General features: G+C 44.5%; 1 protein-coding gene across 1 annotated transcript in view; it reads right to left on the bottom strand.

Moving 5' to 3' along the window:
• Window positions 1–13,391, bottom strand: part of ADGRL3 (adhesion G protein-coupled receptor L3) — a 526,793-nt gene that overhangs the window by 63,445 nt on the left and 449,957 nt on the right. The window contains exons 12-15 of the mRNA XM_035542902.2: window positions 11,905–12,088; window positions 10,973–11,095; window positions 8,687–8,895; window positions 7,828–8,004 (exon numbers count right to left, since the gene is read on the bottom strand). Of these exons, the coding sequence (XP_035398795.1) occupies window positions 7,828–8,004; window positions 8,687–8,895; window positions 10,973–11,095; window positions 11,905–12,088 (693 nt within the window). The remainder of the gene's footprint in view (window positions 1–7,827; window positions 8,005–8,686; window positions 8,896–10,972; window positions 11,096–11,904; window positions 12,089–13,391) is intronic.

Here is a 13,391-nt window from a genome sequence, read left to right as displayed (position 1 = left end):
GTCCCTCTGCTCCACAAGGACAAAGCAGCCACCAACCAGGTAGCACCCCCTCCGTATTCTGCAAAGGCAGCACATCTCTGTCCTGCTGTCACAGGCACTGCCAGGACCTAATCCAGGAATAGAAGAACTTCATTCCCACCTGAAGCCCCTGTGCAATGTCACTGACTCCTGACTGTGGTCATTTAAAATAAGGCTCGGGTCCCCGAGCACTAACGCAAAGTCGCCTTTCCTCTCCTCGTCTTAGTCCTCACAGCTGTTTTTGCATTCTGCACAGGCTGCACGACCCGTCCTCCTGCTCCTCTGCCTTTCTTGGTAGAGGAAGTCCTCCTGCCAGAACCCTTTCCCACAAACTTCGCCCCCAAATGCAAAAAACAGACACAGCATCCAGCACAAGCCACGGAGCCCCTCACTGCCAGAAGAAAGAGATACAAGGCCATACACAGACAGATAAATGGGTGCAGATCTCACCTCACCATGCATTATAGACCATGCTGTGGATGTAGGGTGTGGAAAGAGCTCGGGGTTTCCATCTCATTTGCTGACACTGCTGCAACTTCCCTGTGGCAAGGAGAGACTCAGTTGTGTGATGCAGCGAAGCATCGGTTGTGTGAAGTGGCTCGGACCAGTGATTGCAACGTCCTGGCCCTCTCCCATGCTGGCTGGAGTTAGTAAAGCAGCACAGCTTTGCTTACTCATAAGGCATCTCTAGCCCAAGAAATGCGCTACGGCAGTGGTGCCAAGTTCACACTGCAGATGTCTAGCCAGCCTAGCTGCTGGCTCGTTAGCTTGAGTTCCCAGCAAAATCTGGTCACAGCATCGCCAGCTTCTGCTGTCACACACTGATGGCCTTACCCAGCCCGGCTCCAGGAGACAGCTGGGACGTGGCTGTGCCACACCATGACCTTCCCTTCAGTCCTCAAGTACTCAGCTACACTTTCTAAGCTAACGAACAGCACAAGCTGTGTGTCCTCTCATCCACTATCTCATCCTGCTTATTCTTGTAAGAGCCAAAGCTTAATCTTTCCCTATCTTTATTCACCTCATTCACCTCTTTCAAAAATGTGACTTGAACTGGTTGCCAAAGAGCAATCCAAATGGTTAAGACACACAGTGAGCCTGAAAAATTCAGCCTAAATATGATCAAGGCACAACAATCTCCCTAACTTAAGGACTTTATTTAGGGGATGGGATGGTACGATGAATTGGACTGGAGGGATAAAGATCAAAGAGATGCACATTTAGCCAGAGATGAATACTGTCTTTTATAGCCTAAAATCTGACCAAGGGGGAGCTTGCCCTGAACCTTACACTTAGTGAGAAAGGAAGGTGGTGGCAATAAAAAGGGCAAGGCTTAGTGCTTGTGAACAGGAGCTATTTCAATGGTGAATTTTACAACAGAGGGGTGATGCAGTCCCCACTCTGCGACACAGTTCCTTACCAAGGGTCTAGCCACAGCTCATGAGTCAGAGAGCCAAGAAGGACGATGCTAAGTAAATAAATACTCACTGAACTGGTGGGAAAGGAAGCTATGGCTGATAAGCTTCTGTGTGCTCAAATTTCTGGCACCTGTAAGTGCAGAGCTCAGAAACTGCAAATTCAGTAAGCAGCAGATTCCACGGTTCAGCCTAAATCTTTTTGAAGCCAGACTCTACATTTTTTTTTCAGGCTAGGCACCCCAAAGTTACCTGAGCAGATCTGCATCAATACTTCAGGGAATGCCCAGATGCTGACCAGCAAGGAAGTCCAACTGGCAGAACTAGGACTAGCAAGACAGAGCTACAGCTCAGTTCAAAACAGTGTATGTTAAACTGAGGGCTGGGAACTCAAGGAACTCCCCGCAGTGATTTACTCGCCTACCTAGACAAAAAGCTCAAGGGTTGCCACCGGTTACCACTCTGAATCGACCCTGTAGGCATAGATTACTTGACCTAATAGGTTCACCATAGATAATTTCTGTGATTCATGACAGGGCAGTCAGAGAGCACGCTAGATATTCTTAACAACAAGGTTTGGGTAGTTTTCCAAGAGTGGCTAGACAAATGCTAACATCGTTTTGTAGGTAAAACATTCATAGCAACAGCAGTATGCAATATATAACTGAATGTGCCTTTTACATCTTATTCTTGGAGTTCATCGGTGTCACAGATTTCTATTCCTAACACAAACTGAAATATTGCTGTATCTGGAATTTTAAAATCTCATTCAAGACAAGCAGATTTAATAACTTCTCTGCTTAATTAAAACAGTTCTTATTTAATAACCTTACAATAAGTTACGTATTGCAATGTGTAATATACCTTTTTTTGAGAAATAACACTTTTGATGGTACAAAATGATTTGTCTTGCAAAATTCATCATATAACGGTTTCAGTAATTTAATTCTGCAGTTAGTGTTTTTGCAATCCTTCACCCACTTCTGCTTTCATTCACTGCTGTTTAATCCCACAAGTGCTAATGTATGGATAAGACAGCACTGCAATAACTTTAGCTTGCTCTTTTTATCTGAAATGGCTGTATTGCTTTAGGCAATGGACCACTGCATTCCATTTAGACTTCATATATTTTTATTCCTTTCTCTCCCCAGCTTGCCTTATGCTTCCATTCCCCAAATAATTAGCATGATGTAATGTGTGTGTGGTATTGAATAACATTTGAAAGCTTCAGATTAATTGCTAGAGTTAAAACACCTTTCTTTTTTTTTCACTTTTCCTTTTTGTTTTATTTATTTTTGTATTTATTTAAAGAAGAGTAAGCTCTGGCATTCACTACACACTGATAAGCAACATTTATCAACCCTAAGGTACCTTTGTTTATTCCATTTTGGGTGATTTTTAATTGCATTTTCCCACTAGCTCTGAACTTGTTTTCTGGCTGCATATTTTTCCCATGGTACATTTAAGATGCATCTGCTATAATTATTATGATGCAAAGCGCAAGCTTATATGAAAAACAGCTTGTAAATTTTGAGAAGTAACTCTGCGGCAATTACATAGGAAGAATGGCTTATTTAACTATGGGCTTTCTCCCATGGCATGGTAACCTCTATGTTTTTATAGCATTTAAGGGTCATAATGATCATCTCACTGATACAAACAATTGATAGATATTTCACATAGACCTCACCCATGTTGAATGTATCTCATAATTTAGCAAAATATCCACGAGACTGCAATAATCTTCCTATAAAACAAGCCAAATGCACTTCCCAGCTGATGAAAAGAGTGATTTGTTTCCACGTCTTACATTCTCTCTCCAAAGAGAGGTTCCCATTTTCTCTGGAAAATGTCCAAAAGGGCAAAGACCACTATGGGTCCATAAGGTCAACCCTTGCTGGGAGGAAGCATGAGCAAGGTCCCGCACACAGGTCACTACATGCATGCTGTTCTCTTCCCATGCTACACAGGACCCTGACAGCAGCCTAAGGGGTACCGCAGGTACCCATGGTGCGTTGCTCTTCCCCGCAGCTATACACCCTGACTGTGTGCACAGCAGGCCCTTGGGTTGGGGCACTTTTATTTACCCTCCTGAAATATATTTGTCCCAGTCCTGGAAAAGAATATCTAAGGTAGGATTTTTCTAGGCGTGCCTGTTTTCCATGGCCACGCTTTCTAGAACAAAGTCACTTCTGGGGGGCTTCTAGGTGCCTCCAAGTCACTGTGCATGTAAATCAAGTCTGCAGGGAGGCTTTCTGTTGGGGTGCATAAGCAAATCCGAGCCCAACTTATTTTAACAGGCAGAAAGCACCTTCAAAAGTAAAATCTCCTCCCCTTAATGGAAGTCCTATTAAGACTGGAATTGATACCAGCAACTTCGTCTCTTGATGCATACCAATAAATCCCTGCCACCCATGGTCAGCCAATGTCATTTTCTGCCCCTCTGGACAAAGACATATTGCTGTGTCATGCTGAGAGCCAGATGGCCATCAATCACCTGCTCAACGGTGCCACCTTCCAACTCCGCCTTGCCACATACGCACTGCTAATAATTAAATCCCAGCCCGCAGCTCCCAGAGCAGCCACTGAGGTCTCCTCAGGAGAACATGCTCTTTTGCCATGCTATCAGGGAGGGAGATCATTCATGACCAGAAATGACACTTGTCAGATTGGTACTGCCTTTTGATTAAGGAGCAGGACTCAGATGTCCACTTGCCATGACGTGTGGTGTTCAGTCCTATTAGGTAAGGTTTTGAGAATACTCATTACAGTGAAGAAACTACGGTTTCAAAAACCCACCAAACTGAAGTCAGTAAATTACAGAGCTCGATTACAGAAGAAAATTGTTTTTGTGGCAAAACTTCTAGAATACTATTAATTGTGTATATGCCAGTCACATTTAGGGACCCTAGCCCCTGACCAAAACACCACTGTGTGAGGTCCTGCACAAGCATGCAGCGTCCTTTCCCCAAGGATTGTCCTATCTCAAAGATGACTAAAAAGCCTCTGAGGCAAGGAATGCTTTTTGTACAAAACACAAGACAACAACAAGACAGTAAAGTATGCATGCAAGATATGAGTGTGAGTCAATGGATGACAACAATTCCCATTTATTTTTAAACCACCACCTGTGGTGGTTTTACTCAGCTGGATAGCTAAGCTCCACCACAACCACTTTCTCACTCCCTCTCCTAAAAGGGAAAGGGGGAGAAAATATGATGAAAAGGGTTCAAGGACTGAGATAAGGACAGGGAGGTCACTCAACAGTTATGGTTATGGGCAAAAAAGACTCAGCACAGGGAGATTAATGTAATTTTTCACCTATTACTAACAAGCTAGAGAAGTGAGGGACTGAAAGCAAACTAAAAACACCTTCCCCCCATCCACCCTCTTCTACCTCCTCCTCCCGAGCAGTGCAGGGGAATGGCTACGGGGGCCGCGGTCAGTCCCTGATGCTTCGTCTCCGCCGCTCCTTCACGGTCCCTCTCTGCCCCTGCTCCACATGGGGTCCCTCCCACGGGATGCCGTCCTTCCCCAGCTGATCCTGCGGGGGCTGCTCACAGGTAGCAGCTCTTCAAGAACTGCTCCCACATGGCTCCATACCACGGGGTCCATCCCCCAGGAGCAAACTGCTCCAGCACGGGTCCCCCACGGGCGGCAGCTCCCCCCAGACCCCCTGCTCCTGCGTGGGCTCCTCTCCACGGGCTGCAGCTCCGGCCCGGGGCCTGCTCCTGCGGGGGCTCTCCATGGGCCGCAGCCTCCTCCAGGCCACATCCACCTGCTCCACCGGGGGCTCCTCCACGGGCTGCAGCGTGGAGATCTGCTCCATGTGGGACCCATGGGCTGCAGGGGGACAGCCTGCTCCACCAGGGGCCACAGGTGAACCTGCTCCACCACAGGCTGCAGGGGAACTGCTGCTGCGTGCCCAGAGCACCTCCTGCCCTCCTGCTGCACTGACCTTGGGGGCTGCAGGGCTGCTTCTCACTCCTCTCTCTCCCAGCTGCTGTTGTGCAGCAGTTTTTCCCCTTTCTTAAGTATGGTCTCATGAAGCTGCAAACAATATTGCTTATCGACTCGTCTCTGGCCTGCAGCAGGTCCCTCTGGAGCCATCTGAAACTGGCCCTTATCTAACATGGAGCAGCTTCTGGACTTTCCTCACAGAGGCCACCCCAGCAGCCCCCTGCTACCAAACCCTTGCCACATAAACCCAATACACCACTTCTCCAAACCAGCAGGTATTTGCATAGCAAGACTTTCAAGTCAACTCATTGTAACAGAATAAGAAATGTGATACATGCTGCTTCCATTATTTACCTCAAGTTAGCCATAAGGCCATCTCCACCAGCAGACCAGAGGAAGATGGTACAATGAGGAAGAGCAAGGTGATGAGTAGCTGGAGGGAAGAGCTACAGATGTTTGCAGGGCAAACACTCGCCCTCACCCCGAGACTAGCATGATCAGTAAGACAGACATGCCAGGAAGCTGTCCAGTTGTATCAGAGTCAAGAAAGCGGGGCCAATTTAGCTGTTAAATCAACAATATTTTGGCTTCAGCAAAACGACAAAACATGACCTGAAAATCTTGAGAGCACTCACTAACACCCAAAACATCCGTGGGCAGATAGCACAGTGGTTTGGCACTCAGGAAGCTTCCAGTTGTAGGTCTTTCCAAACTGTTGGATGAGCATGGACAAGCAAGGGTCTTGCTTTCTCCTTCTGCAAGATGAGATAACACCAGCACTACTAGTCTAGTGTGGTTCAGGTGAAATGCCATGCAGACAAGGCTGACCTACTTGAAGTTTGGGAAGAGACCTGTTCAGTGCTAGCCCGTATCTGCATCATGCAGTACAGCTCATGTTCATTCACACCAGTGGAGTGGAAAGCTATCTGCATTTCCCAGGTGCAACCTCTGACTTCGGTGACTCAGGTATATCTGTTAAATCCAGGCAGGTGGTAACCAGACAAACATACATTTCTTGTGAAAATTCAAGCAGTTGTGGGAAACTGGCAAAAACGGACTTAGACTGCTGAATACCATTATCCTGTAAGCATGTGCTCTGGATAGGGCATTTCTTCAGACAACCCCCAGGATAATGCCATAGCCATTTGATGACACATCTCCTGGACTGGTAGTGAATCCTGCAGAATACAATGAATATGTCATTCTGCAGCAGCAGATCCATCCTGTCCTTCCCAGCTGGACCCAGCTGTTGTGGCAAATGAGCCGCCAGGCTCTCATTTCTTTTTTGCAGAGCTTTGGTCATGCATGACAGTGCTTTAATATATATTTTATTGCAGCTCTTCACATTCCTCTTCAGATTATTAAGTGAAACAAAAATATACAAAGGAATGACACTGGAAGACTATTTAAGAAAAGGTCTTTTAAAATTATAATAGTTTTTGTGGTTATGCAGCCATGGAAGTGACTCTGAAATATTCTGCCCGCACAGAAGCTCCTACAGGATCTAGCTCAGAACAGTGAATTCTGCAGTGGTGCCAGGCACACAAAATGGAGACATTACAACACAGAAAATCATGAAGACAAAGTCCTTCAGGAATCAGGGCTTTCTCTTCTTTCTACATCCGGTGAGATTGTTTTCAACTAAAGACCGCCAAGACAGCTCAGGAAATGGAGGACTGACTCAACCATTCTCCTATTCTTGAAAAAAAATCCCAACTGAAAATCCCATATTTTCAGGAGTAACTTCATTAGCCCCAGTGGGGATAGTCATGTGAGAAACCAGCATTACACCACGGACCTAAATGCAGGCGAAGGAACTAACTGCTCATGTACCAGCCTTGGGTGGATGGACAATCCAGACAGGATGGTATAGTAGCTTCCTTTTTATGTGCAGCTTGCTGCCACACAGTGAGACACAGAGAATGTATCTTTAGCTGGTGGCTGGAAAAAACGGCTCCACACATGCACCTCACAAATAAATGCAGCACTGTATTTGCCCTGCAAGCAGGGCACCCGACTCACACCCCACAAGGCAGGCTCTGTCCGATCCTGTCCCACCACCCATGGTGCTCTCTACTCCCTCATGGCACAGTAAGGACCCCGCAAGCAAGGACCCAGCCAGGAGATGTTCTGGACCAGTAAAGCAAAGGATGTGGTACTAATGGCCAATTCTGCTCACTTGTCTTCTGCAGCTCTGAACTTCCCATGCCAGGAGCTCAGTGCAGCCTTTGCATAGGTGTGACTGTCTCCTTTTTCACTTTGTTGCAGAAAGAAGGTTTATATGAGATACTTCCCACCATTTGTTGGTGTGAGTTGCCATCACACAGCAATTTCCCCGAGCAGCTGCCCTTTGTGGGGGTCACACATAAATTGTGTTACATTAGCCACTTTTTCTGACCAGTCCATTGGCAGCCTGTGAATTTGCAATGCCTACCTTAACTTCCACGTGTGCCATCAGGACTGCGAAGTTGGTTAGGTGATTACATGAGCACGTGGTGTGTGTCTTGTTAGTTGTCAGGAGGCGACATCCTTGGGTGGACCAATACCCTGTCATTGTACGCTTGGTATAGCTCCAGAATGAACAGTTTGGATTGAAATTTTCTTCTGACTGCTGCAGGGAAGCAATGAGTAAATGCAGTAAAATGATAGGGTTTCAGAGATTTCTATATGCGTTATTTATTTTTTTTCCCAGAGGCATTTTGTAACTCTTACCCTTTAATTTTAGATAAATAATCAGCAATGACTTAGATGTCAAGTATTACTTGTCGACACCAAAGAAAGTTAGGTTGTTGCTCCTCTGTTTGCTAATGCAAACTTAGTTCTTTGTTCTTGATTAATTTCAGACATAGACTAAATTCAGCTCTAAAAACCAGATTGCTTCATTTGCATTGCAGAGCAGAGAAATTAATTGCTTTAAGCAATCAACTTTTGCAATGACTGTGCTTGGCTAATAGGACTAGCTGTCCTCTTTCACTGTAATTCCACTTTCCTCTAATATCCCCTGCCACCATGATAAAATAACATTATGGCCCATTCTAATATATTGTTAGTTTTTAATTACAGAATGACGTGTGTCAGCAACTGAGCAATGGACATCAGCTCAAAGGAGACTTTCGTTACTTTTATTAATGCAATGTAAAAGAGACATTCACCATAAATAACACAAAGTGCAGAGGAAAAAATGTATAATTCTAAATCTAATCAAGGTCTGCTGATCAGCCTCAGATCAGCCAACTTTTGTGGCACTTTGTTCTAGAAATTGAAAAGAAAAAAAAAAAGTTTTTCAAACTCACCTTGATATGCTTGACAGTAAACACCACGGGATCAGCTAGGTAAACCTTATTGCTGAACTCTTTGTTTATTGCTGCCGTGATGACAGGTGAGTTGACAATGACGGAGTGATTAGTCGACATTGCTTCTGTTCCTAATTTCATGCTGGCATTCTCCGTGGAGAGATAGGTGCCCAGGTTGTTGTACAGCACAAAGGCCACCCTGATTTCACCTAGAAGGGTAGTGAGAAGTTCAATATCCAGGTCATCACACTAGGTTTTGTTTTAGATGACAAACCTCTTCTCTGAACCAACTTTAAAACTTTTTTTTGAGAAAATGTTAAAAGGACCAAGATGTGGCATATGAAAATTCATGTTCTCCTGCCTATTCCAATGAGCACCATGAAGTGCAATAGGAGGTCCAAGGATGAGAAGAGCAGAAGCAAAGGTGGGCTTATTTTTGGCATAAGTGGGAGTAATGGGCTCCAGGGAAAAGAGGCCAGGTGGCCCATTTCCCATCTGACATAGCACTATTCTCCAGGCAATGCTTGGGAAACATATTTCATTCTGGTCCGCCATGGAGATGCCATATAAAATATATCATACTATAATTTAGTCTAGTGCAAACGCCATTAATAAATTAAGACAACCTCAGAAAGTGTGGGGTCAAATCTGGGAGAAGAAATCCAAAACTTTCCAACACAATTCCAATCTCACATGAAGGATAAAACAGAAATTGCAGAAATTTGCCAATCGGACAGCCCCTCTTTCTATAAAAATCCACCAACAGGGAGCCTGCGGAAAAAAACCCACAACATACTACCAACGGTTTTTTTTTTAAGCTGAAACCATCCAGTTTGCCTTCAGTTTTGCACATTATTTCACAGACTACAAATAAGAACCAAATGTGATTAGTTTGCCTTATAAATATTAGCTGTGGGGAAGCATCTTTTGTTTCACCCCAGCTTCTGCAGAAGGTGAAGCACTGATGACTCTGAAGGCCCTTCCCAACCTAAATCCTTCTATGACAATTTTATGCCCAGCTCTTTGGCAATCTCTTTGTGGGTGCCAAGCTGGTACAAATTGATGGGGGGTCTCCTGATTTGACCAGAACTCCACTGATATCATGCTCAGAAATACAGACTTTCCCTTCCCTGCTGCCAACAAAATTTCCCTCTCCTGTTTTTTTTTGTTTTTTTTTTTAATCTTCTCCAAAGTCCACTAGTGGAGTGAAATACACATCCCACTGCAATTTTGCTACTCATTTTGGGTTTTACACCAACTCTAAATGAAACTTTCTTCTTTAAATCGTACATACAAAAGTACCAAACCCCATCAAGGAATTCTATGGCAAAGCTCTCTTTCTGAACCCCCAAAACCAAATTCTTCTCTCAAAAATTGTCAGAAATTTTGGCAGTTTTAATGCATCTGGTCTGGCTGTAATAATGTCCTATCATTCAATGCTTTGCCTACAGTGATCAAAGTCTGTAGTAGAGTGCTTTCCCCCTACATACAGGTTAATGTTGAAAAGACAGCCCCCATGGAATGCATACTCCTTGCAGAGTGGTAAAGTACCCAAATAGGGTACAAGCTTTAAAGGAACTCATAAATAGGAGCATGTCAGGCCCATTAGTAGAAAGCCTGGCAGTTTGAAGTTGGTCTACAGTGGGGCTGGAGAGACCAACAAATGTGTCTTCAAATTCCTGATCTGGAAATAAATGACTTGGCAGCTTGAAGACCATTCACGTACAACATCATCTTTAATTTATGGTATATCAGGAGCTTCATAAGCTACAGAGAGAAAGGCACTGAAGATTTAGACTCTTAACAGTTAATCAACTAGTTAATTTTCTGCTACACTGGCTCGTTACTAATATATGCTACTGTTATTTCTTCCCTCTCTTTTCAGATATTTGCAGAGTGCCCATTGTGGAACAGGTTACTCAAACAAGCCTCTTATCCTATATGAAGGCTCCCACTGCAGACAATAGTAGTTAAAAGGACTTTTCTGGACTCAGCGCAGTGCCCCAACAGAAACATCATTTAGGGATCTGGCACACTTTTACCAGCACGTAATGCTTTTGAAGGCTGTCAGTCACTCGGCAATACAATACATTCCTTGTCAGCCAACTTAGCCTGCAGTTAAGGGCTTGGGAAGCTGGCATTAACATTAATGTAAATATTAACACAGTGATTAATACTATGCTTACAATTGGTTAAACACAAAACAATGTTTACAAGCTGTTCATAAACAATGCCTAAAGCATGACTGATTCAGAAGACCAGCATGGCCAGAAGTTCTGGACCTACCATTTCGACCATTTTGTTTCAAGGTATTTGCTGACAGTTGAATGGCGCTACCATGGCCCATGTTCTGGGGAAACTTAAGATCTTCCAGATTCCCATCTGTGCTCAGTCTTGCAACTTCCAGCTCTGCATGCAAGAGAGACCAACAATAAGAAAAATCACTACTGAAACAATCTCTGCACAATACTTTGAAGTTAAGAAATGGTGCTCCAGACCACCTGAAAGTAGAGGAATCAAGTTACAGTGTTTCACACTAGACTCTGTTTGGACTCCTATTTCTTTTTAAATCTCTGCCCTGAAGAAGTTTTAAATTTAATTAAAAAAAAAGCAAATAAATTCTACTCTCTGTGGAACACAAAAGACAACCAGTTCTTGTAAACAAGAACCTCAGGATATTAAGGACAATGGTTAAAATGAAAATCTGAAAATGTTACTTCTTTGCCACTGGCGATTGGTACTTTCTGTAAATGTTATCAGTGCTCAGGATCTGTATTCATAGAAAAAGAAAGAAGAGTTGTTCTCATTTTACATATGCACAGTGGGAGTGCTGGTGCTTTCCATCATGCTTGTTTTTTAATTAAAATCAACAATCAGCCAAATAAAGACACAAATCTGTATGAAATGAAACACAATTGCATTACAATGAACCATCTCCCTGTGAAGCGATGCTCTCATTGCCCTAGCAGATATTTTGCACTTAAAGCCAGGAGTAATAAAGGCAGTTTAGGTGTTCATTTTCCATGGGATTTCAAGGGTAGAGAGTTGCCTTATTCCTTTAGGCTCTTTTGGAAAGACTTCTAAGTCTTTCAGACAAAATGCCAAGCCACATCTAACAGATTGCTCTCCAGTTAATGTATGGCCAAGACAGAAGCCAGGCTCCCCAGCCCTTACTCTCCTTCTGGCTGCTCTCAGTATTTATGGGCTCTGCTTCTTACGGATATTGTCGGTGTTTTCCCGGACGATGTCTGTCTTCAGCAGGTTATCGGCCAGCACAAAGGCACTGTCCTCCACGGTGTCGAGTAACTTGGTGGCTGCGCGCTGCTGTTCACTTGCGTTCAGGTCCCTCCATGCATTCAGAGCCTGTGGCTGCAGGAGGTTGTTCACCGTCTCCACCATGGCCTGCAAGGGAGAGGAACTGAGTAAGAAAGGACTTTAGCGAACCTAAAGTCGAGACCTCTGACATGCACTCATTTCCCTCCTCCACACACATTAGTTTATAGGGACAGGGCAACATTTCCTCTCCCTGACCATCGGGGCAGCCTAAAATGGAGTTAGTTATCATTTATTGCATTAGACAGGAGAGGGAGAGGTCTTGATTTTATTCTAACGCAGGCTGGGAATAGTGCTTCTGTGTTCATCAGCTCTGTGCTCAGATTAAGAAGGAATTAAGAGCCAGGGGTGACAGAGTGGGGATGGGGAAATCCCTAAGGAAACATGCACGAGAATATATTTCAAAACCCATTTGTGAAGCAGGTTGCTGCTATTGGCTGCACCAGAATTCGGAAGCAGGGCTGGGGCACCCATGGAAGCTATTCAGTAACTATCTGCAAGGGTTAGGCTCCATACAGAACACTTCCCACCACGTAACCTCTGTCAGGCTGTCACGGCGATGGAGAGATAGTTGAGTTACACTGTTTCATCCAGAGAACCAGCAGGTGCCCCCACAGAGATTTTGATAAGCCGTGGCATTTCAAATTGCTCCATTCAGGAAGGAGCCAGCCCCACAGTAACAACTTCAGGACCTCCCGTGGTGCACCTTGCGCCCCGGGCTACCCTGCACAAAGAGCTTTCCCATGGATAGCTTCCCGCAGGTTAATCTAGAAGCACATCCAGGGTCACACGGAACCATACTGGCCTTGTGATCGCTCAATTACAGCACTAGAGACCTACCCAACCTGAAGGTTTCGTTCAGCCTTAAACCTCTGCTTAGTAACTAACCAGAACTGACTCAACTGTCTTCCAGGCAAGGCTTTTTAATGAGATCAGCCGCACCAGCTGGTGAAACTGATTGTGCGGAGATAAATAATATACTTTGACAGTGTTTTCTTCTGCTGGTTAGTGTCTAGCTACGAGGCAGGCCTGCCCCACAAAGAAACACCTCCATTACCAGCTATCACTGACTACAGAATCCAACCTTCCCTTTGAGATGAAGTTGCCATTCTCAACAATTTTCTGCATGTTGAAAGTGTAGTCATCAAACCCATACCTCTGATCTTCAAAGCAAAGACAGTCCCATGGGATTTCTACATGTTGCAAGCCTAAAGTACACTCCATGGCTCACTTTAATGAAAATACTTCAGTATTTACTCCTGACTGTTTCAAAACACACCCACAATGTGATGTGTGAAAAGAGGTTACAGCATGGCCTGTTCTCCAGCAGAACGCTAAGGAAGAGCATTACAACAGCAAAACATGGCACAAA

Source organism: Cygnus atratus, chromosome 4, assembly GCF_013377495.2.
Source record: "Cygnus atratus isolate AKBS03 ecotype Queensland, Australia chromosome 4, CAtr_DNAZoo_HiC_assembly, whole genome shotgun sequence".
Classification (NCBI taxonomy): Eukaryota; Metazoa; Chordata; class Aves; order Anseriformes; family Anatidae; genus Cygnus; species Cygnus atratus.
This window is presented reverse-complemented; position numbering and strand designations above follow the sequence as displayed.